A 24,992-nucleotide genomic window follows, 5' to 3' on the forward strand; every position below is an offset into this window, starting at 1 on the left:
TATCTTGCTTAGTAGTCACTATGAGACCTAGCCTTATATTAGAGGTCTACATAGTACATATTATGCCAGTAATATCTTTCTATATGTGACCTAGCCTTATCATGTTAGGCTTACACATTATGCCAGTATTTTCTTACTATATGTAACCTAGCCTTATCATATTAGAACTACTTATTAGGTCAGTTATTTCTTGCTGTATGTTACCTAGTCTTATATTGGACAGCTTACATGTTATGCCAGTATTATCTTGCTGTATTAGACCTAGTAATATATTAGACGGTCTACATATTATGCCAGTATGTCTTGCTATATGAGAACGTCTTATCGCGCTGGGCCTGCGTATGCCAGTATTTTCTTGCTTATCGGGAACTAGCCTTACATACATAGTATGCCAGTATTATTGTGCTATGCGAGACCGTCACGTTGGTCCTGCATATTGTGCCAGTATTTTCTTGCTATATGTGACCTAGTCTTATATTAGACGCCTCCATATTGTGCCCGTATTTCGTGCTGTACTATAAAAAGACCTTAGTTCCCGTCTTATCGTGTTGGGTATATAAATTATGCCAGTATTTTCTTGCTATATGTGACCTAGCCTTATATTAGACGTCTACATATTCTGCCAGTATTTTCTTGCCTTATACTAGACGTCTCCATATTGTGCCCGTATTTCGTGCTGTACTATAAAAAGACCTTAGTTCCCGTCTTATCATGTTGGGTATACAAATTATGCCAGTGTTTTCTTGCCTTATATTAGACGTCTCCATATTGTGCCAGTATTTCGTGCTGTACTATAAAAAGACCTTAGTTCCCGTCTTATCATGTTGGGTATACAAATTATGCCAGTGTTTTCTTGCCTTATATTAGACGTCTCCATATTGTGCCAGTATTTCGTGCTGTACTATAAAAAGACCTTAGTTCCCGTCTTATCATGTTGGGTATACAAATTATGCCAGTATTTTCTTGCCTTATATTAGACGTCTACATATTCTGCCAGTATTTTCTAGCCTTATATTAGATGTCTCCATATTGTGCCAGTATTTTCTTGCCTTATACTAGACGTCTCCATATTGTGCCCGTATTTCGTGCTGTACTATAAAAAGACCTTAGTTCCCGTCTTATCATGTTGGGTATACAAATTATGCCAGTATTTACTTGCTATATGTGACCTAGCCTTATATTAGACGTCTCCATATTGTGCCAGTATTTCGTGCTGTACTATAAAAAGACCTTAGTTCCCGTCTTATCATGTTGGGTATACAAATTATGCCAGTATTTATTTGCTATATGTGATCTAGCCTTATATTAGACGTCTCCATATTGTGCCCGTATTTAGTGCTGTACTATAAAAAGACCTTAGTTCCCGTCTTATCATGTTGGGTATACAAATTATGCCAGAATTTTCTTGCTATATGTGACCTAGCCTTATATTAGACGTCTCCATATTGTGCCCGTATTTCGTGCTGTACTATAACAAGACCTTAGTTCCCGTCTTATCTCGCCACCTGTTTGTGCTGGCTAACCCTGGAACTGGTGTTTACATTCGAAAGGTTAAATAACATTAATGGTAGTTTTATGGGAAGGCTTTTGATTACATTTAGATCGGTGGGTTTTATTTTTATAATTTGAATGATGCATGTTAATTTAAGTCTGAATAATGCATGCGCATTGCAGTTGCAAGAATGCGTGCTTATTGAAGTTTGAATAATGCGTGCTCATTATAGTTGGATGATTGCGTGCTCACATAAAATTGCACATAGTGCGCATGTTAATGAAAACATAGAGTTTTTCTATAGCCAATCCCGTAGTGGTAGTGGTATACACGTAAATATATAAGGTAGTTATCAAGTTTGGACCAAAGTTTGGGTCATATTGGCAAAATATGTATACGAGAACCGCGGTACCGTGCCAATATTTCACGTTTTAACCTAGCCTAGTTTAAAAGTGCCTGATGTTTGTTGATGTGTGGTATGAAACTTGTGGTGGGGAGAAGTGTATGGTCTACAGCTGTGTTTATCTACAATCTTATCCCCGTTTCTCTACCCAATGCTTTAACCAGCCATCCGAGTCAATATCTGCGCTCAGAATTTTCATTCGTTGACCCAATTAACACAATTAAAAATAGCCGAACCGTGACCCTGGTTTACTACATGTAGGCCTAAGTAGAGATCACGGCCCTCGGTAGTGTGGTCTATATGGTGGATCTCTAGGCTCGGCCGCTACACTAAGTAGAGTAGATCACGGCCCTCGGTAGTGTGGTCTATATGGTGGATCTCTAGGCTCGGCCGCTACACTAAGTAGAGTAGATCAGGGCCCTCGGTAGTGTGGTCTATATGGTGGATCTCTAGGCTCGGCCGCTACACTAAGTAGATCACGGCCCTCGGTAGTGTGGTCTATATGGTGGATCTCTAGGCTCGGTCGCTACACTAAGTAGAGTAGATCACGGCCCTCGGTAGTGTGGTCTATATGGTGGATCTCTAGGCTCGGCCGCTACACTAAGTAGATCACGGCCCTCGGTAGTGTGGTCTATATGGTAGATCTCTAGGCTCGGCCGCTACACTAAGTAGATCACGGCCCTCGGTAGTGTGGTCTATATGGTGGATCTCTAGGCTCGGCCGCTACACTAAGTAGATCAGGGCCCTCGGTAGTGTGGTCTATATGGTGGATCTCTAGGCTCGGCCGCTACACTAAGTAGATCAGGGCCCTCGGTAGTGTGGTCTATATGGTGGATCTCTAGGCTCGGCCGCTACACTAAGTAGATAACGGCCCTCGGTAGTGTGGTCTATATGGTGGATCTCTAGACTCGGCCGCTACACTTATAGACCACGGCCCTCGGTAGTGTGGTCTATATGGTGGATCTCTAGGCTCGGCCGCTACACTAAGTAGATCACGGCCCTCGGTAGTGTGGTCTATATGGTGGATCTCTAGACTCGGCCGCTACACTAAGTAGATCACGGCCCTCGGTAGTGTGGTCTATATGGTAGATCTCTAGGCTCGGCCGCTACCCTAAGTAGATCACGGCCCTCGGTAGTGTGGTCTATATGGTGGATCTCTAGGCTCGGCCGCTACACTAAGTAGATAACGGCCCTCGGTAGTGTGGTCTATATGGTGGATCTCTAGGCTCGGCCGCTACACTAAGTAGATCACGGCCCTCGGTAGTGTGGTCTATATGGTGGATCTCTAGGCTCGGCCGCTACACTAAGTAGATCACGGCCCTCGGTAGTGTGGTCTATATGGTGGATCTCTAGACTCGGCCGCTACACTAAGTAGATCACGGCCCTCGGTAGTGTGGTCTATATGGTGGATCTCTAGGCTCGGCCGCTACACTAAGTAGATCACGGCCCTCGGTAGTGTGGTCTATATGGTGGATCTCTAGGCTCGGCCGCTACACTAAGTAGATCACGGCCCTCGGTAGTGTGGTCTATATGGTGGATCTCTAGGCTCGGCCGCTACACTAAGTAGAGTAGATCACGGCCCTCGGTAGTGTGGTCTATATGGTGGATCTCTAGGCTCGGCTTCTACACTAAGTAGATCAGGGCCCTCGGTAGTGTGGTCTATATGGTGGATCTCTAGGCTCGGCCGCTACACTAAGTAGATCACGGCCCTCGGTAGTGTGGTCTATATGGTGGATCTCTAGGCTCGGCCGCTACACTAAGTAGAGTAGATCACGGCCCTCGGTAGTGTGGTCTATATGGTAGATCTCTAGGCTCGGCCGCTACACTAAGTAGAGTAGATCACGGCCCTCGATAGTGTGGTCTATATGGTAGATCTCTAGGCTCGGCCGCTACTCTAAGTAGATCACGGCCCTCGGTAGTGTGGTCTATATGGTGGATCTCTAGGCTCGGCCGCTACCCTAAGTAGATCACGGCCCTCGGTAGTGTGGTCTATATGGTGGATCTCTAGGCTCGGCCGCTACACTAAGTAGATCACGGCCCTCGGTAGTGTGGTCTATATGGTGGATCTCTAGGCTCGGCCGCTACACTAAGTAGATCACGGCCCTCGGTAGTGTGGTTTATATGGTGGATCTCTAGGCTCGGCCGCTACACTAAGTAGATCACGGCCCTCGGTAGTGTGGTCTATATGGTGGATCTCTAGGCTCGGCCGCTACCCTAAGTAGATCACGGCCCTCGGTAGTGTGGTCTATATGGTGGATCTCTAGGCTCGGCCGCTACACTAAGTAGATCACGGCCCTCGGTAGTGTGCTCTATATGGTGGATCTCTAGGCTCGGCCGCTACACTAAATAGAGTAGATCACGGCCCTCGGTAGTGTGGTCTATATGGTAGATCTCTAGGCTCGGCCGCTACACTAAGTAGAGTAGATCACGGCCCTCGGTAGTGTGGTCTATATGGTAGATCTCTAGGCTCGGCCGCTACACTAAGTAGATCACGGCCCTCGGTAGTGTGGTCTATATGGTGGATCTCTAGGCTCGGCCGCTACCCTAAGTAGATCACGGCCCTCGGTAGTGTGGTCTATATGGTGGATCTCTAGGCTCGGCCGCTACACTAAGTAGATCACGGCCCTCGGTAGTGTGGTCTATATGGTGGATCTCTAGGCTCGGCCGCTACACTAAGTAGATCACGGCCCTCGGTAGTGTGGTTTATATGGTGGATCTCTAGGCTCGGCCGCTACACTAAGTAGATCACGGCCCTCGGTAGTGTGGTCTATATGGTGGATCTCTAGGCTCGGCCGCTACCCTAAGTAGATCACGGCCCTCGGTAGTGTGGTCTATATGGTGGATCTCTAGGCTCGGCCGCTACACTAAGTAGATCACGGCCCTCGGTAGTGTGCTCTATATGGTGGATCTCTAGGCTCGGCCGCTACACTAAATAGAGTAGATCACGGCCCTCGGTAGTGTGGTCTATATGGTGGATCTCTAGGCTCGGCCGCTACACTAAGTAGATCACGGCCCTCGGTAGTGTGGTCTATATGGTGGATCTCTAGGCTCGGCCGCTACACTAAGTAGATCACGGCCCTCGGTAGTGTGGTCTATATGGTGGATCTCTAGGCTCGGCCGCTACACTAAGTAGATCACGGCCCTCGGTAGTGTGGTCTATATGGTGGATCTCTAGGCTCGGCCGCTACCCTAAGTAGATCACGGCCCTCGGTAGTGTGGTCTATATGGTGGATCTCTAGGCTCGGCCGCTACACTAAGTAGATCACGGCCCTCGGTAGTGTGGTCTATATGGTGGATCTCTAGGCTCGGCCGCTACACTAAGTAGATCACGGCCCTCGGTAGTATGGTGTATAGGATGGATCTCTAGGCTCGGCCGCTACACTAAGTAGATCACGGCCCTCGGTAGTGTGGTTTATAAATTAACTTTATATGGTGGATCTCTAGGCTCGGCCGCTACACTAAGTAGATCACGGCCCTCGGTAGTGTGGTCTATATGGTGGATCTCTAGGCTCGGCCGCTACACTAAGTAGATCACGGCCCTCGGTAGTGTGGTCTATATGGTGGATCTCTAGGCTCGGCCGCTACACTAAGTAGATCAGGGCCCTCGGTAGTGTGGTCTATATGGTGGATCTCTAGGCTCGGCCGCTACACTAAGTAGAGTAGATCACGGCCCTCGGTAGTGTGGTCTATATGGTGGATCTCTTGGCTCGGCCGCTACACTAAGTAGATCACGGCCCTCGGTAGTGTGGTCTATATGGTAGATCTCTAGGCTCGGCCGCTACACTAAGTAGATCACGGCCCTCGGTAGTGTGGTCTATATGGTGGATCTCTAGGCTCGGCCGCTACACTAAGTAGATCAGGGCCCTCGGTAGTGTGGTCTATATGGTGGATCTCTAGTCTCGGCCGCTACACTAAGTAGATCACGGCCCTCGGTAGTGTGGTCTATATGGTGGATCTCTAGGCTCGGCCGCTACACTAAGTAGATCACGGCCCTCGGTAGTGTGGTCTATATGGTGGATCTCTAGGCTCGGCTGCTACACTAAGTAGATCACGGCCCTCGGTAGTGTGGTCTATATGGTGGATCTCTAGGCTCCGCCGCTACACTAAGTAGATCACGGCCCTCGGTAGTGTGGTCTATATGGTAGATCTCTAGGCTCGGCCGCTACCCTAAGTAGATCACGGCCCTCTGTAGTGTGGTCTATATGGTGGATCTCTAGACGGCCGCTACCCTAAGTAGATCACGGCCCTCGGTAGTGTGGTCTATATGGTGGATCTCTAGGCTCGGCCGCTACACTAAGTAGATCACGGCCCTCGGTAGTGTGGTCTATATGGTGGATCTCTAGGCTCGGCCGCTACACTAAGTAGATCACGGCCCTCGGTAGTGTGGTCTATATGGTGGATCTCTAGTCTCGGCCGCTACACTAAGTAGATCACGGCCCTCGGTAGTGTGGTCTATATGGTGGATCTCTAGGCTCGGCCGCTACCCTAAGTAGATCACGGCCCTCGGTAGTGTGGTCTATATGGTGGATCTCTAGGCTCGGCCGCTACACTAAGTAGATCACGGCCCTCGGTAGTGTGGTCTATATGGTGGATCTCTAGGCTCGGCTGCTACACTAAGTAGATCACGGCCCTCGGTAGTGTGGTCTATATGGTGGATCTCTAGGCTCCGCCGCTACACTAAGTAGATCACGGCCCTCGGTAGTGTGGTCTATATGGTAGATCTCTAGGCTCGGCCGCTACCCTAAGTAGATCACGGCCCTCTGTAGTGTGGTCTATATGGTGGATCTCTAGACGGCCGCTACACTAAGTAGATCACGGCCCTCGGTAGTGTGGTCTATATGGTGGATCTCTAGGCTCGGCCGCTTCACGATCACAAGTCACAGAGTCTAACATAGGTGCACACATGTGCTCGGCAGGTCACGTGAGCTGTGTTTACAGGGATCGTGACGATTAAAGGAAGCAGGTTGATATAATTTCTGTAGTTCTGCGGTCCACATTCGGGCGACTCAGATTTTTCTGGTCTCATTGTTTTGTTATGGAAATTATGTGCTGTACGGTTGACTGTGGCACTATGGCTCAAATTTTCAGATAGGCCTACTAACTTGGCTGTGTGTATATGCATCATCTGATTTTTTAAAATTGTATGTTCTACTTTTTCAACTTTAGTTTACATTTTAGCATTGTGGATACTTTTTCTTTCCTACTAAGTTCAATGTGATCTTATTATCTGTTAATTTTAATCAGTGTGCCAGATTTTCTTGCATCTGAGTGTTGATGACTTGCCTGGTAGTACATTGCCAGCCACTTGGGCTAAGCATTTGGTTGCTTTTTTTTTTTATTTGCTATAGTGCAACGTTCTTTAGCTGGTGGATTATTGATCAACATAATCAATATATTACCTGTTTGCTTTTTTATTCATGGAAGAAAAAAATGACTTGACAGTTTTTTTCTCTTCTTTCTATTGCAGGATTAGCTTATTCAGTTTAAAATTTGATTATTAAATTAAAGTGTAGACTTTTTGGTGATTTTAAACATAATTTTATGAAGACCTAGTGATAGAATTTATTTACATCCCTCTATTTCTAAACCTTAGCAAAAAAAAAAACAGAGGAAGATATATGGGTGTTACTAGGTACGCCTATATATTATAGTGTTTTCGGGTTTTTTATTTTTTGTTTTATTAGGATGTTACATAATTTTAATACCTGAAATTAATCAAAGAAAATTTAATTTTAGTATAACAAAGTATTTAATTCTTGAATTTAGATAGAAAAGTAATTATACTTTGGATAGCTTTGTTATATGTTAATGTAATTAAGATAACAAATATTTTCTCTTAACAGTGTCATACTGAAAAAGTCTGCTTTGTTGGAGATAATCCAGTGTTGATCATAGATCACAGCATTTCTTTCTGCTGTACAGATCAGAGAAGAGCAATTCATGATCTTTTTACCTGTCTGAGTCAAGCTGCCATACAGGCAGCCCAGAACATTTCTGTGATACACCTGACATGATGACCACTGCCATCAACGGGGTCAGCACGTCCCTGAAGCAGACCAAGAACATTGGGCCCAAGAAGCAAGTGCTGGACAACAAGACTGTGATAGAGAACATACGCGAGCATGAGATCTCTAAGTCTTTTGCTGTGGGGAAAGTCTGCTACTCCTGTGAACTTGTCTGTGAGTACTGCTGGTTACTGGTACTAAGTGCTGCTAGTTAATGGCATTAAATACTGCTAGTTACTGGCACTAAGTACTGCTAGTTGATGGCATTAAATACTGCTAGTTGTTGGCTCTAAGTACTGCTAATTACTGGCACTAAGTACTGCTAGTTGATGGCACTAAGTACTGCTAGTTGTTGGCTCTAAGTACTGCTAGTTGTTGGCTCTAAGTACTGCTAGTTGATTGCACTAAGTACTGCTAGTCGTTGGCTCTATATACTGCTAGTTGTTGGCACTAAGTACTGCTAGTTGTTGGCACTAAGTACTGCTAGTTGATGGCACTAAGTACTGCTAGTTGTTGGCTCTAAGTACTGCTAATTACTGGCACTAAGTACTGCTAGTTGATGACACTAAGTACTGCTAGTTGTTGGCACTAAGTACTGCTAGTCGTTGGCACTAAGTACTGCTAGTTACTGGCACTAAGTACTGCTAGTTGTTGGCACTAAGTACTGCTAGTTGTTGGCACTAAGTACTGCTAGTTGTTGGCACTAAGTACTGCTAGTTGTTGGCTCTAAGTACTGCTAGTTGTTGGCTCTAAGTACTGCTGGTTGTTGGCACTAAGTACTGCTGGTTGTTGGCACTAAGTACTGCTAGTCGTTGGCACTAAGTACTGCTAGTTACTGGCACTAAGTACTGCTAGTTGTTGGCACTAAGTACTGCTAGTTGTTGGCTCTAAGTACTGCTAGTTGTTGGCTCTAAGTACTGCTAGTTGTTGGCACTAAGTACTGCTAGTTGTTGGCACTAAGTACTGCTAGTTGATGGCACTAAGTACTGCTAGTTGATGGCACTAAGTGCTGCTAGTTGTTGGCTCTAAGTACTGCTAGGTGCTGGCACTAAGTACTGTTAGGTGCTGGCACTAAGTACTGCTAGTTGTTGGCACTAAGTACTGCTAGTTGTTGGCTCTAAGTACTGCTAGGTGCTGGCACTAAGTACTGCTAGTTGATGGCACTAAGTACTGCTAGTTGTTGGCTCTAAGTACTGCTAGGTGCTGGCACTAAGTACTGCTAGTTTTTGGCACTAAGTACTGCTAGTTGATGGCACTAAGTACTAGTACTTTTAGTTGATGACACTAAGTACTAGTACTGCTAGTTGTTGGCACTAAGTAGGCCTGTAGCTATCATAGCTATCACTTTCTTTCACAGCTAGCAATGTTGCTACCATATAGTACTGTTGCAAATAAAGATAGCTGATTTGCTAAGTTATCTAGCACTAAGAGTTCATGTAGTTGCCTGTCAGAAATATATCTGTACTTTAATGCCAGTTTTGTCCTGCAGGTAAATATTTTGCTGCCGGCATTGACTTCAATGCCAGAGACAGTAAAACAGGTGAGACGTTCCTGCACGCATTGACAGACTACACCCACCTGTACCTGACTGCCAATGGCACCCGCATCATGTACATGTTGTCCACTAAGGTGGACATTGAGGTGCCAGACCAGAATGGTGACACTGTTCTACATAAGGTTGTCAGGGTGCCTGGTGCCTGGAGATGTATTGTGGCTTTGATGAGGTGAGTTATGGTGTATGTTGATAGTGATGTTGTTAGTAATGATGTAAGAGATGTTGTATGTAAACAGTGGTGTTGTGAGAGATGGTGTATGTAGTCTGTGATGTTGTGGGGGATGTTGTATGTAGTCAGTGATGTTGTGGGGGATGTTGTATGTAGTCAGTGATGTTGTGGGGGATGTTGTATGTAGTCAGTGATGTTGTGGGGGATGGTGTATGTAGTCAGTGATGTTTTGGGGGATGTTGTATGTAGTCAGTGATGTTGTGGGGGATGGTGTATGTAGTCAGTGATGTTGTGGGGGATGTTGTATGTAGTCAGTGATGTTGTGGGGGATGTTGTATGTAGTCAGTGATGTTGTGGGGGATGTTGTATGTAGTCAGTGATGTTGTGGGGGATGGTGTATGTAGTCAGTGATGTTGTGGGGGATGTTGTATGTAGTCAGTGATGTTGTGGGGGATGTTGTATGTAGTCAGTGATGTTGTGGGGGATGGTGTATGTAGTCAGTGATGTTTTGGGGGATGTTGTATGTAGTCAGTGATGTTGTGGGAGATGTATGTAGTCAGTGATGTTGTGGGGGATGTTGTATGAAGTTATCTGTGTTATATGTGGATGGTGATTACTGTATGAAATAAACTATGTTGTATGTAGACGTTGATGTATATAATGAGTAAATGATATTGATGTAGAGGGGTATTGTATGCAGAGGGTTATGCAGTGTGTAGGGAGTGTTTCTGTATTTATGAAGTATTGTTTCAAGTAATGGCTGAGTGACGATGTAAACTATAAAAGTTTATCATTGAAGTAAGTGTGGTACTGTTTTCTATATTTGTACTTGACCACATCAATACAGCTCCGTCATGTTTTATCATTTGTTTTATTTTTCTAATCATAAATTTGAATTTTTCAAATATTTTGTTCATTAAAAAGGAAATTTTAAATACAATAGTCTCCCATAGTAAAAAAAAAACTCCACCCACTTTTATTGTCATTTGGCACAAATTGTAAACAAACAACAATCTGTTTCTGAACTCCTTTAGGCTTTCATTCAGTTGTGTAATGTTGCTGACAGATGTTGTGTTCTCTGTCCTCAGGTGTGGTGCTTGTCCTCTAATTAAAAACAAAGCAGGTCGCACACCTGAAGAAGAAATCCTGCACTTAAAGAACACAGGCTGGGAGGAAAACCTGCACTGGCTGAGAAAATATCACCCAGGTAAACTGCCTTCAGAAGCTGCACATCAGTTACCTGGTTTGACTTGTGTATGGGGTCAGATGTAGCCCTTGTGTACAGTTACTGGTCCACTGATGTTCCAGTTTTATCTTTGATTTGGTGATGTATCACTTTAGTTAACTTTTGAAGTTTAATCTAGGTTTAGAGATGGTACAAGTAAAATAACTCTTTCCTACCTGGAGCTCTATAGTACAATGATCTGCTGACCTTTGCATGATGAAGGTATGAGGGTCATCACTTGCTTCTTATTCTAGCCCAAGGTGCAATCATCTACTTGTCTTAGCGGGGTGGTGCTTTGGGTGATTTCTAAAACTGGTAGACATTCAGAATAGTTTTTGAGTGATCTACTATCTCACTGCGCATTGGTGTACATTTTACAATTTTTTCATTCTACATCTTGCAGCATCACTTCTCTTTATTCAAATTTTAGACATGATTGAATTCAGAAATGTTTTTTTTTTAGGTCTTTGGGCAGCTGTAAAGTCCACGACCCCTGACCCTGTGCTGATAGAAAGGCTACTGAGGTACTGGTGCAGGACTGTTAAGATCATTGGACGCGAGACAGCCAACTTAAAGGTCAGTCTGAATAGTTTCAACTGTTTACAGCAGCTGGAAACTTGGACTGGATTAGAATCAAGCTCATGACTTTCTGAATAGTTTAAACTGTTGACAGCAGCTGGAAACTTGGACTGGATTAGAATCAAGCTCATGACTTTCTGAATAGTTTCAACTGTTTACAGCAGCTGGAAACTTGGACTGGATTAGAATCAAGCTCATGACTTTCTGAATGGTTTAAACTGTTTACAGCAGCTGGAAACTTGGACTGGATTAGAACCAAGCTCATGACTTTCTGAATAGTTTCAACTGTTTACAGCAGCTGGAAACTTGGACTGGATTAGAACCAAGCTCATGACTTTCTGAATAGTTTAAACTGTTTACAGCAGCTGGAAACTTGGACTGGATTAGAACCAAGCTCATGACTTTCTGAATAGTTTCAACTGTTTACAGCAGCTGGAAACTTGGACTGGATTAGAAACAAGCTCATGACTTTCTGAATAGTTTAAACTGTTTACAGCAGCTGGAAACTTGGACTGGATTAGAACCAAGCTCATGACTTTCTGAATAGTTTAAACTGTTGACAGCAGCTGGAAACTTGGACTGGATTAGAACCAAGCTCATGACTTTCTGAATAGTTTAAACTGTTTACAGCAGCTGGAAACTTGGACTGGATTAGAACCAAGCTCATGACTTTCTGAATAGTTTAAACTGTTTACAGCAGCTGGAAACTTGGACTGGATTAGAACCAAGCTCATGACTTTCTGAATAGTTTCAACTGTTTACAGCAGCTGGAAACTTGGACTGGATTAGAACCAAGCTCATGACTTTCTGAATAGTTTGAACTGTTGACAGCAGCTGGAAACTTGGACTGGATTAGAATCAAGCTCATGACTTTCTGAATAGTTTAAACTGTTTACAGCAGCTGGAAACTTGGACTGGATTAGAACCAAGGTCATGACTTTCTGAATAGTTTAAACTGTTTACAGCAGTTGAAAACTTGGACTGGATTAGAACTAAACTCATGACTTTCTAAGCAACAATTTTATCTAACCCTCAATACCACCATCCTGTCACTTGATTAGATATATGTTCAATCAGATTTTTCAAATTACGTTGTTGCTGTTCAAATCTTGAGTTAGTTAATATGTTATCCTAAATATTACTAACATTACTAAAGCCTTTAGTTATGTTTAACAGTTAGCCAAATGTAAGACTGCTGGTTCAGGTCATTGACCCCTTAATGTTCCCCAGTGCCAAGTCCACCTGTGTCTGAACCCTTATGTTTAACAGCCAAATGTAAGACTGCTGGTTCAGGCCATTGACCCCTTAATGTTCCCCAGTGCCAAGTCCACCTGAGTCTAAACCCTTATGTTTAACAGCCAAATGTAAGACTGCTGGTTCAGGTCATTGACCCCTTAATGTTCCCCAGTGTCAAGTCGACCTGTGTCTAAACCCTTATGTTTAACAGCCAAATGTAAGACTGCTGGTTCAGGTCATTGACCCCTTAATGTTCCCCAGTGCCAGGTCCACCTGTGTCTAAACCCTTATGTTTAACAGCCAAATGTAAGACTGCTGGTTCAGGTCATTGACCCCTTAATGTTCCCCAGTGTCAGGTCCACCTGTGTCTAAACCCTTATGTTTAACAGTTAGCCAAATGTAAGTCTGCTGGTTCAGGTCATTGACCCCTTAATGTTCCCCAGTGCCAAGTCCACCTGTGTCTAAACCCTTATGTTTAACAGTTAGCCAGTGTAAGACTGCTGGTTCAGGTCATTGACCCCTTAATGTTCCCCAGTGCCAAGTCCACCTGTGTCTAAACCCTAATGTTTAACAGCCAAATGTAAGACTGCTGGTTCAGGTCATTGACCCCTTAATGTTCCCCAGTGCCAAGTCCACCTGTGTGAGACCCACCTTGACACTGTGATGCTGCTAGAGAAGTATGAGAACACCAATGAAATGGCTCTAGCCATGTTGAGTGGGAAGCTGCAGTTTGTTGGCATGTGGAAGGCTGCAGGTGAGTGATACATTTAATTGTTGGTGGATGAAGTAGTAAAGTGGTGAATTATACATAAATTAGGTGGTAAATTATATTGTTGGTGGATGAAGTAGTAAAGTTGTGAATTATACATAAATGAGTGGTCAGTTTAATTGTTGGTGGATGAAGTAGTAAGGTGGTGAATTATACATAAATTAGGTGGTCAGTTTAATTATTGGTGGATGAAGTAGTAAGGTGGTGAATTATACATAAATTAGGTGGTCAGTTTAATTGTTGGTGGATGAAGTAGTAAAGTGGTGAATTATACATAAATTAGGTGGTCAGTTTAATTGTTGGTGGATGAAGTAGTAAAGTGGTGAATTATACATAAATTAGGTGGTCAGTTTAATTGTTGGTGGATGAAGTAGTAAAGTGGTGAATTATACATAAATTAGGTGGTCAGTTTAATTGTTGGTGGATGAAGTAGTAAAGTGGTGAATTATACATAAATTAGGTGGTCAATTTAATTGTTGGTGGATGAAGTAGTAAAGTGGTGAATTATACATAAATTAGGTGGTAAATTATATTGTTGGTGGATGAAGTAGTAAAGTGGTGAATTATACATAAATTAGGTGGTCAGTTTAATTGTTGGTGGATGAAGTAGTAAAGTGGTGAATTATACATAAATTAGGTGGTCAGTTTAATTGTTGGTGGATGAAGTAGTAAAGTGGTGAATTATACATAAATTAGGTGGTCAGTTTAATTGTTGGTGGATGAAGTAGTAAAGTGGTGAATTATACATAAATTAGGTGGTCAGTTTAATTGTTGGTGGATGAAGTAGTAAAGTGGTGAATTATACATAAATTAGGTGGTCAGTTTAATTGTTGGTGGATGAAGTAGTAAAGTGGTGAATTATACATAAATTAGGTGGTCAATTTAATTGTTGGTGGATGAAGTAGTAAAGTGGTGAATTATACATAAATTAGGTGGTCAGTTTAATTGTTGGTGGATGAAGTAGTAAAGTGGTGAATTATACATAAATTAGGTGGTAAATTATATTGTTGGTGGATGAAGTAGTAAAGTGGTGAATTATACATAAATTAGGTGGTAAATTAAATTGTTGGTGGATGAAGTAGTAAAGTGGTGAATTATACATAAATTAGGTGGTAAATTAAATTGTTGGTTGATGAAATAGCAGTAAGGTGGTGCATTAAGCAATTAATTGATTCATAGATTATGTAGTAAATTATATTGTTGGTGGATGGAATAGCAGTAAGGTGGTGCATTAAGCAATTAATTGATTCAAAGATTATGTGGTAAATTATTTTGTTGGTGGATAAAGTAGTAAACTTATTAATTATACATAAATTAGGTGGTAAATTAAATTGTTGGTTGATGAAATAGCAGTAAGGTGGTGCATTAAGCAATTAATTGATTCAAAGATTATGTGGTAAATTATTTTGTTGGTGGATAAAGTAGTAAACTTATTAATTATACATAAATTAGGTGGTAAATTAAATTGTTGGTTGATGAAATAGCAGTAAGGTGGTGCATTAAGCAATTAATTGATTCAAAGATTATGTGGTAAATTATTTTGTTGGTGGATAAAGTAGTAAACTTATTAATTATACATAAATTAGGTGGTAAATTAAATTGTTGGTTGATGAAATAGCAGTAAGGTGGTGCATTAAGCAATTAATTGATTCAAAGATTATGTGGTAAATTATTTTGTTGGTGGATGAAGTAGTAAAGTGATTAATTATACATAAATTAGGTGGTAAATTAAATTTTTGGTTGATGAAATAGCAAGTAGGTGGTTATTAAGCAATTAATTGATTCATAGATTATGTGGTAAATTATATTGTTGGTGGATGGAATAGTAAGGTGGTGAATTATTCAAAAATTAGGTGGTAAATTATATTGTTGGTTGATGAAATAGTAAGGTGGTGAATTAAATAATAAATTGGTTCATAAAATTAGTGCCAGTAATTATTTTTTATATGAATAAATAAATATCTTGACGTTATTATTTTAAAATCAGATGTATTAGTTACTCCATGCCCTGGTGCATAACATAATTTTGACTGTAAAGTAAGGAACCCTTTCTATCTTTAAGGCCCATGGGGCAGGTGAAGCACTATGCCCAGCCACCTTTTCTTTCTTTAATGTGATTCAGGACTCATCAGAGCTTTGTGGACATCATACAAACTGGGATCCAGATTTGAGACTTTAGTGTTAGCATTTAAACTCTCTACCATTGGACTGTGCCATCCCATAACCTTTGAGTGTTTTACAGAACACCTGCAGAAAGTGGACATCAACACCAAAGACCACTCGTACCAGTTCTACTACAGGGACTACCCCACAGCGCCACGCCCACTTCTGGCGGCAGTCTGGGAGATTAACCAGATCCAGCTGGTGGAGGCGTTCATGGAGCTGCACCCAGACACCTCGGTCAAGTACACGTTTGAGTCTGAGGCTGCCAGTCCACCCAAACCTCTGTTCTTTCAGGTCAGTGGGGGTGGAGGCTGTTTCATATTTTGTTATACGTGAATATGTTCAAATTGGGTTTAAAGCTGTTCCTGTTTTATTAGATGGGAATATGTTCAATTTGGGTTTAAAGCTGTTCCTGTTTTATTAGTTGGGAATATGTTCAATTTGGGTTTAAAGCTGTTCCTGTTTTATTAGATGGGAATATGTTCAATTTGGGTTTAAAGCTGATCCTGTTTTATTAGATGTGAATATGTTCAAATTGGGTTTAAAGCTGATCGTGTTTTATTATGGAAATATATTCAAATTGGGTTTAAAGCTGAACATTTAATGTGTGATGCTATTCACTTGATACATAGACCAGCCTTTGTTATTTCCAATATTGCCATCTTTTCCTGTTCATGCCCGTGATACATTGGAGTAGATGAAGTAGAGTTCATTTGTTTCAATGACCGCGGCATACAAAGGGTATAGTGTGGTCGGCACGATGTCCAGTCACCATTAGATGCCCCCCGATACCCATCAAAGCTGGGTGGTATATCTCCAATATATATATCTTAATATTTATTATAAATGTTAGTATTAAAAGTTAACATATTTTCACATGCCAACAAATAATTAAAGATTTTTTTCTCATCATTTTCAGCTTGTCAATCCCAAGTTCCGGCCACAAGATGAAGCCATAACTGCCAGAATTCTGCGTGACTCAGACCTGAGTATCCGTAATGTCCATGGCCAGACGGTGTTGATTGAGGCCATGTGCAATGGAGAGACTGAGGGGGTCATTCAGGCCATCCTCAACTCTGGGGTCAACATAGCGGCCAGGGATGCCCTGGGTAGGACGGCCAGGGACTACTGTGACATCCTCAACCGTCTAGACTACCAGTGAGTGACACTTACAAGACTTTTGTGCTTGTTACCAGTTTGACCTGACCTTTAGGGTTGTTTTTTTTTTAATTAAAGATATGCTTTTTTATATAAAATAGCAAAAGTTGGGGTCAGTCTAAGGGTTCGGCGTGGTCGAGTCGGTATAGCTCATGGGTGCTAAACCGAAAAGTCTCGAGTTCGAACCCTCGGGCAGATGAGGCTCGTTAGCTGGGGACAGCCACTGTTCTAGGAGAGACAACTCCAAAATTAAACAACTGCTGCCTTGTAGTTTGTTCTTGGTTGGACAAAGGCTATGGAAGCAAATCCAAAAAGAAAAGCAGGCTGAAATCGGAGTCAATGGCCTCAATGGCGCATAACCAGTTGACACGTAACGCTTAATTGTGTTGGAGGCGTGGTCGAGTCGGCAAAAAGCTCATGGTTGATAAATTCGAATAAAGTCTCGAGTTCAAACTCACTGGCAGATAAATCTCGATCCCCTTCAACACTAATAATTAAGAACGAAGAAGAAGAAGGGGTCAGTCTATACAATTAAAATTATTAATCTTTAATTTTAAATCTAAATTTAATATATTAATTTATTTTTTGTACCCAAGCTATTTCATTTAGTAATTATAGGGAAGAATATTTTGCTCTTGAGTTTTCATGAAATTATAGTTAGCCAGTTAATGACTTCTTTTCACACTGATTTAAGGAACTAATAGCCATGTACATAGGGCAGTGTGGTTGAAAGGTAGAACATACAACTGCCATCCCAAAAGTCTCAAATTTAAATCTGGGTTCAAGTCTGTAGATCTTCTCTGAGACTAACCAGCTCTGATGGGTACCTGACATTGGGGAAAGTAAAGGCGGTTGGGCATAGTGCTGGCCACATTATTCTTCCATATACAGGTCACAGAACTCTACTTCACTGACTGTCAAGTTCAAAAGGGAACTTTACTAGTAGCCATATACAGAATTTTTCTCTATTTTTGTATGGGAAGTGACCAAAATATAAGAAAAAATTGTTTGTGTATATTGCAGGGAACTAATAGACGGCCATATCATGCACCTTATCCAAGAGTGTGACATAGTTCGCCTGGAGTCCCTGGTGCTACAGCTGTACGACCATTTGCTGCCTGTCTCATACAAGTGCAGCTTCAAGAGTATTGTAAGGCAGAAGGGATCCAAGCAACTCCATGAAGTCTTTAAAAATATTACTGCTACACAGGTAAGAATATTCATGCTACACAGGTAAAAATGTTAATGCTACACAGGTATAAATATTAATGCTACACAGATAAGAATATTCATGCTACACAGGTAAAAATGTTAATGCTACACAGGTATAAATATTACTGCTACACAGGTAAGAATATTGATGATACACAGGTAAAAATGTTAATACTACACAGGTATAAATATTAATGCTACACAGTTAAGAATATTCATGCTACACAGGTAAAAATGTTAATGCTGCACAGGAAAAAATACTAATGTACACAATGCTGCTTTTTCAGAAATAATTTAGGCAGCACCAGTTTAAAATTAGAAAAAATAAATTAGCTACCTTTGAAATGTGCTGGGTGTTGCAAGTTTAGCCAACATGTTCAGCTGATTGTCTCAAGAGATGCGGCAAGAATGTTGCTTTAGTCTCTGGTGTGATTACATTAAAACAGAGTTGAACTTTTAATAGGTGTTTGAGCATCTTGTTTAATCTACGTGCTATCGATTATACCACACATGTGCCATACAGTATAGGAGATGCCATTTAACAATGAACAAAAAAGCTTTCATTTTATCTATATAAGAAAAGAATTGCTTCGTTACTGATTTATACATAATGATTTGTTTGGTTGAATTTGTGTGAATTTATTATTTCACAACTAATAGAGACGTTTAAGCTGCAACATTTAAATTTGACTGAAGTTGCATTCATTTGATTTCTATTCTATTTGTAAATATTATTATTACTTCATACACAGGCACAAATACTCTAATTACTGATCTATTTTTTTCTGTACAAACAGGCGCACGTGACCAAATTATTTTCACTTGTCAAGTCTGGCAACAGAGAGCAGCTGATGAAGAACATGAGTCGCAAGTACACAAACGCCAGGGACAAAGCTGGCAGGACCTTGCTCCACTACGCTGTCCAGCACTCATCCGCCCAGCGGACAGTGGACAACTTCAGTAGCCAGGGGTCACTCAACACCAGGAACAATAACCCAGACAGTAATGGGGGGATAATTCTGAGTGACATCAACTTGACAAATAACGACCCTAACACCGCCATCTCCAGCTCTGACACTGCTAGGCTTTACAACACAACCAAGGCCAACACTGGCCAAAAGAAAGAGTGTAGCTTCAGAAAACGCTTCTGTCCCAAGAATGCAAACTTTACACAAGATTATGTCGGGATTATAAAGTATTTAGTTCAAGAATTTCCTGCCATGTTGGGACAGAAAAACAATGTAAGTCTGCTATTGAATAGTCCTTTGTTAGAGAGTTTTCCTGAAACTTTCAACAATAGACTTTTATTGGTTTTTTTTTTATTATTTATTACTTGACATCTCTTATATTTTCTCTGTATCATTAAAAACTTAGCCTTTCTAAAAAAAAATTGATTAAACTATCTATAGATTTTGTTGTTGAAAAACTGTCTTGTATTTAGACTTGGTTCAATCCAGCTGTGTTGAAAGGGAAAAATCTAGATCAACAGATTTGCTAAATTAGGGTTTATACTTATCCATGGTGGACAGCCACCTTCAAACACTTTCTCTGTGCTAAGTTCTGCTTTATATTTATAGCCATTGACCAGCTGATAGCCAGGAATAGAATTTTATAGCACAGGTTAGAAGTGGAACACACCTGCCTTGAATAGTTTAAGGAGCTGAAGTTTTATATTTACATTGAGAAGTTGTGAAGTGTTTAAAAAGGCAGAAATATATGTTGTGTTGGGCTGATTTTGGCTGCTCACCCAAAAGTTTTGAGTTCAGATCCAGTCAGTGGATATCTCTAGGTCCACCCAGATGTGATGGGTTCCTGACTCAAGTTAGGGGAAGTAAATGCAGCTGGGCATAGTATTGACCACACTATACCTTCACAGTCACTGACAAACTCTATTTATCTGTTCTTGGCCTGCCAAGTTCAAAAGGCTATCTTGTTACTTTTAGCTGATGTTCTCCTGATTATTTAATAATTCATAGTTCTCTTTGGTGTTTTGTTTCTAAATAACTTACATTTGATATTTCTATAATTGTAATGCCTGAAAATGTATTCATGATATCTTAAATTTACTTCAAACAATTATCTCCTTACTTTGCTGATGTAACTTTGTAGGTTTATGTTTCACAAAAATATCTGGCAACATTATGAAAGAACCAAGTTCAAAATCTTATTTTTGCTGATAAAAAGTGTTCCCAGCAATGTTCATTTTAATTGCAAGTTTGCACATTAAAGAATTATTCTCCCCTATTTCAGTTGGGTAAGACACCACTCCCCTAAGAATTATTTTCCCCTATTTCAGTTGGGTATGACACCACACCACTAAGAATTATTTTCCCCTATTTCAGCTTGGTCAGACACCACTCCACTTAGAATTATTTTCCCCTATTGAGCTTGGTCAGACACCACTCCACTAAGAATTATTTTCCCCTATTTCAGCTTGGTCAGACACCACACCACTAAGAATTATTTTCCCCTATTTCAGCTTGGTCAGACACCACACCACTAAGAATTATTTTCCCCTATTTCAGCTTGGTCAGACACCACTCCACTTAGAATTATTTTCCCCTATTGAGCTTGGTCAGACACCACTCCACTAAGAATTATTTTCCCCTATTGAGCTTGGTCAGACACCACTCCACTAAGAATTATTTTCCCCTATTTCAGCTTGGTCAGACACCACACCACTAAGAATTATTTTCCCCTATTTCAGCTTTCGTCAGACACCACTCCACTAAGAATTATTTTCCCCTATTTCAGCTTTCGTCAGACACCACTCCACTAAGAATTATTTTCCCCTATTTCAGCTTGGTCAGACACCACACCACTAAGAATTATTTTCCCCTATTTCAGCTTGGTCAGACACCACACCACTATGCTTACATCTACTCTGCTGACAAGGAAATCCTAGATCTGATAGACAAAACTGGTTCCTGCGGACACCTCAAAGATGTGGTGAGTTGTCACATGACTTTGTGGAGAAATGTATCAACCCCAACCCTGACTGATGTAATATAGGCTTCATTAACATACTCAGTTTTTTACCTAAAATTAATTTCTTAACCCTATTATGTTTTAGATTATTTTACTTTTGTAAAGTAGTTTTGGGCAAAATTGAAAAATGAATAATTTACCACAGAATATTTATTACAAATATGCCATCAGCCATCCTTAATGTAATCATTAAATATTTATTATTTAGTTATTTATTTATTCATTTAGCCATATATTCCAGTTGTTGACCTGAACAAGATGCGTAGGTCTGGTTGCCATTACCTAACCCATGACGACCAGAAAATGATTTAACACTATAAATCCCAATGTTTCTAACAAGTGAACACTTTTCTCTCCCCCAGTTTGACTTTGTACCAGAAGACTACGATTGTTCACAGTGTGGAGAGCAGACATTCAATGTCAGACGGCGACCTGTTGTTGGGCTTGACCTTGACATATTTCTCACAGAGTCCAATTTTGAGCAACGTTTTCATGAGGCGATAAATGTATTACTCTTTTCAAATTTCTAAGTTCTTAACAATTAAACTTTATGTTTGTTTCATGTGTTTGAAGTTAGACTGGGTAAAGATGATACTTGGTATGATAATCAACAAATACCTGTTTATTTTATTTATCAAGGTGTATTTATGTGTGAGTCAGCTGACCTTTCTGATATTTTGTGTGACCTTTGACCTGTGCGATATTTTGCATGAAACTTGACCTTTGTGACATTTTATGTGACATTTTCTGACATTTTGTGTGACACTTGACCTTTGTGACATTTTGTGTGAGATTTTCTGACATTTTGTGTGACACTTGACCTTTCTGACATTTTGTGTGACCCTTGACCTTTGTGACATTTTGTGTGACCCTTGACCTTTGAACACCACAGACAGGGAACCTGGATGAGCTGAAGAAGCTGGTGCCCCCACTACTGGAGCACAAGGGTGAGGCCAGGTTCAGCCAGGCACTCTTTGACTGCCTGGACGCTGGTCATGTCAACCTGGCCAGTTTTCTGGTCCAGGAAGGATTTCATACGGATATTTCTAAACAGGTAGCTTATAGTGTTTCATTTAACGAAGTATTGCTAATAGCTATAATATAATGTTTGCTAAAAATGTTCTACGTGATCATATTTCTGCCTGACTAACTTTATGTTTTTACCTTACACTGTTTTCATAGTTCTGCTTGACTGACTTTACATTTCTACCTGACTGACTAAAATTCTGTCTGACTGTCTTCACATTTCTGTCTGACAGTCTTCACATTTCAACCTAACTTCAACTTTATACCTAATTTCAAATTTCTTCCTGACTGACTCCACATTTCTACATGACTAACTTGTTCCAGTATGAAGTCTGACAAATTTTCCTTTGTTCCAGTATGAAGTCTGACAAATTTTCCTTTGTTCCAGTATGAAGTCTGACAAATTTTACTTTATTCCAGTATGAAGTCTAACAAATTTTTCTTTGTTCTAGTATGAAGTCTGACAAATTTTCCTTTGTTCCAGTATGAAGTGACAAATTTTCCTTTGTTCTAGTATGAAGTCTGACAAATTTTCCTTTGTTCCAGTATGAAGTGACAAATTTTCCTTTCTTCCAGTATGAAGTCTGACAAATTTTCCTTTGTTCCAGTATGAAGTCTGACAAATTTTCCTTTGTTCTAGTATGAAGTCTGACAAATTTTCCTTTGTTCTAGTATGAAGTCTGACAAATTTTCCTTTGTTCCAGTATGAAGTCTAACAAATTTTCCTTTGTTCCAGTATGAAGTCTGACAAATTTTCCTTTGTTCCTGTATGAAGTCTGACAAATTTTCCTTTGTTCTAGTATGAAGTCTGACAAATTTTCCTTTGTTCTAGTATGAAGTCTGACAAATTTTCCTTTGTTCCAGTATGAAGTGACAAATTTTCCTTTGTTCTAGTATGAAGTCTGACAAATTTTCCTTTGTTCCAGTATGAAGTGACAAATTTTCCTTTCTTCCAGTATGAAGTCTAACAAATTTTCCTTTGTTCTAGTATGAAGTCTGACAAATTTTCCTTTGTTCCAGTATGAAGTCTGACAAATTTACTTTGTTCCTGTATGAAGTGACAAATTTTCCTTTGTTCCAGTATGAAGTCTGACAAATTTTCCTTTGTTCCAGTATGAAGTGTGACAAATTTTCCTTTCTTCCAGTATGAAGTCTGACAAATTTTCCTTTGTTCTAGTATGAAGTCTGACAAATTTTCCTTTTTTCCAGTATGAAGTCTGACAAATTTTCCTTTGTTCCTGTATGAAGTCTGACAAATGTTCCTTTGTTCCAGTATGAAGTGACAAATTTTCCTTTGTTCCTGTATGAAGTCTGACAAATGTTCCTTTGTTCCAGTATGAAGTGACAAATTTTCCCTTTGTTCTAGTATGAAGTGACAAATTTTCCTTTGTTCCTGTATGAAGTCTGACAAATGTTCCTTTGTTCCAGTATGAAGTGACAAATTTTCCTTTGTTCTAGTATGAAGTCTGACAAATTTTCCTTTGTTCCAGTATGAAGTCTGACAAATTTTTCTTTGTTCCAGTATGAAGTCTGACAAATTTTCCTTTGTTCCAGTATGAAGTCTGACAAATTTTCCTTTGTTCCAGTATGAAGTCTGACAAATTTACTTTGTTCCTGTATGAAGTGACAAATTTTCCTTTGTTCTAGTATGAAGTCTAACAAATTTTCCTTTGTTCCAGTATGAAGTCTGACAAATTTTCCTTTGTTCCAGTATGAAGTGTGACAAATTTTCCTTTCTTCCAGTATGAAGTCTGACAAATTTTCCTTTGTTCTAGTATGAAGTCTGACAAATTTTCCTTTTTTCCAGTATGAAGTCTGACAAATTTTCCTTTGTTCCTGTATGAAGTCTGACAAATTTTCCTTTGTTCTAGTATGAAGTCTGACAAATTTTCCTTTGTTCCAGTATGAAGTCTGACAAATTTTCCTTTGTTCCAGTATGAAGTCTGACAAATTTTCCTTTGTTCTAGTATGAAGTCTGACAAATTTTCCTTTGTTCCAGTATGAAGTCTGACAAATTTTCCTTTGTTCTAGTATGAAGTTTAACAAATTTTCCTTTCTTCCAGTATGAAGTCTGACAAATTTTCCTTTGTTCCAGTATGAAGTCTGACAAATTTCCCTTTGTTCCAGTATGAAGTCTGACAAATTTTCCTTTTTTCCAGTATGAAGTCTGACCAATTTTCCTTTGTTCCAGTATGAAGTCTGACAAATTTTCCTTTGTTCCAGTATGAAGTCTGTGACTCTGATGACCCCATGTGTGCCATGATGGAGTGCAGCCACGCCGTGACCTCATTCAGACAGCGAGCCACAGATGTCGGTGCCACAGACCTTGTCAGACTGATGGACCAGTTACTGGAGAACAGGGTTGTCTAGGTCAGTTTATATATAGGTCTGTTTATAACTAGGTCAGTTTATAACTAGGTCAGTTTATAATGAGGTCAGTTTATATTAGGTCAGTTTATATTAGGTCAGTTTATAACTAGGACTGTTTATAACTAGGTCAGTTTATAACTAGGTTAGTTTATAGCTTTGTTAGTTTATAGCTAGGACTGTTTATAGCAAGGTCAGTTTATATTAGGTCAGTTTATTCTAGGTCTTTTCTTATGTCAGCTTATTGCTAGGTCTGTTTATAGCTAGGTCAGTTTATAGCTAGGTCAGTTTATAGCTAGGTCAGTTTATCCAAATGTCCAGTCTGAATGACGAGGGTGTTTGTGGTACTTCATGAGAGCATGTTGTTAGGTGGTAGGTGGTAGAGAGCCCATGTCAGCATATAGGCTTATAGCTAGGTCAGTTTATCCAAATGTCTGAATGATGAGGGTGTTTGTGGTACTTCATGAGACCATGTAGTTAGGTGGTAGAGAGCCCCTGTCCTAGCTCAGAAGTCTTGAGTCCTGATTTCTCTGAGCCCACCCAGCTCTGATAGGTACCTGACTCACATGAGAGAAAGTAAAACTGGCTGCACATAGTGCTGAGTTACCAGCTGTACATCATTTGCTCTATGAATGATTAGATCTG

General features: G+C 40.5%; 1 protein-coding gene across 4 annotated transcripts in view; it reads left to right on the forward strand.

Moving 5' to 3' along the window:
* Nucleotides 1–24,992, forward strand: part of LOC131951248 (uncharacterized) — a 32,240-nt gene that overhangs the window by 4,404 nt on the left and 2,844 nt on the right. For 2 of the 4 annotated variants that reach the window (XR_009388405.1, XM_059313601.1), the window contains exons 2-14: nucleotides 7,739–8,074; nucleotides 9,390–9,624; nucleotides 10,713–10,831; nucleotides 11,313–11,425; nucleotides 13,289–13,418; nucleotides 15,676–15,890; nucleotides 16,516–16,754; nucleotides 17,778–17,964; nucleotides 18,764–19,207; nucleotides 20,814–20,915; nucleotides 21,317–21,460; nucleotides 21,847–22,008; nucleotides 24,204–24,350. Coding sequence is in view for 3 of the 4 variants with exons in the window: in XM_059313601.1 (XP_059169584.1) it covers nucleotides 7,906–8,074; nucleotides 9,390–9,624; nucleotides 10,713–10,831; nucleotides 11,313–11,425; nucleotides 13,289–13,418; nucleotides 15,676–15,890; nucleotides 16,516–16,754; nucleotides 17,778–17,964; nucleotides 18,764–19,207; nucleotides 20,814–20,915; nucleotides 21,317–21,460; nucleotides 21,847–22,008; nucleotides 24,204–24,350 (2,406 nt within the window). In the remaining variant the exon portion in view is untranslated. Of the gene's footprint in view, nucleotides 1–7,738; nucleotides 8,075–9,389; nucleotides 9,625–10,712; nucleotides 10,832–11,312; nucleotides 11,426–13,288; nucleotides 13,419–15,675; nucleotides 15,891–16,515; nucleotides 16,755–17,777; nucleotides 17,965–18,763; nucleotides 19,208–20,813; nucleotides 20,916–21,316; nucleotides 21,461–21,846; nucleotides 22,009–24,203; nucleotides 24,367–24,992 lie in introns of all 4 variants that reach the window. The other 2 variants (XM_059313603.1, XM_059313602.1) reach the window with 2 other exon arrangements.

Source organism: Physella acuta, unplaced genomic scaffold, assembly GCF_028476545.2.
Source record: "Physella acuta isolate Inbredline_101_S28 unplaced genomic scaffold, ASM2847654v3 ptg000805l, whole genome shotgun sequence".
NCBI lineage: Eukaryota > Metazoa > Mollusca > Gastropoda > Physidae > Physella > Physella acuta.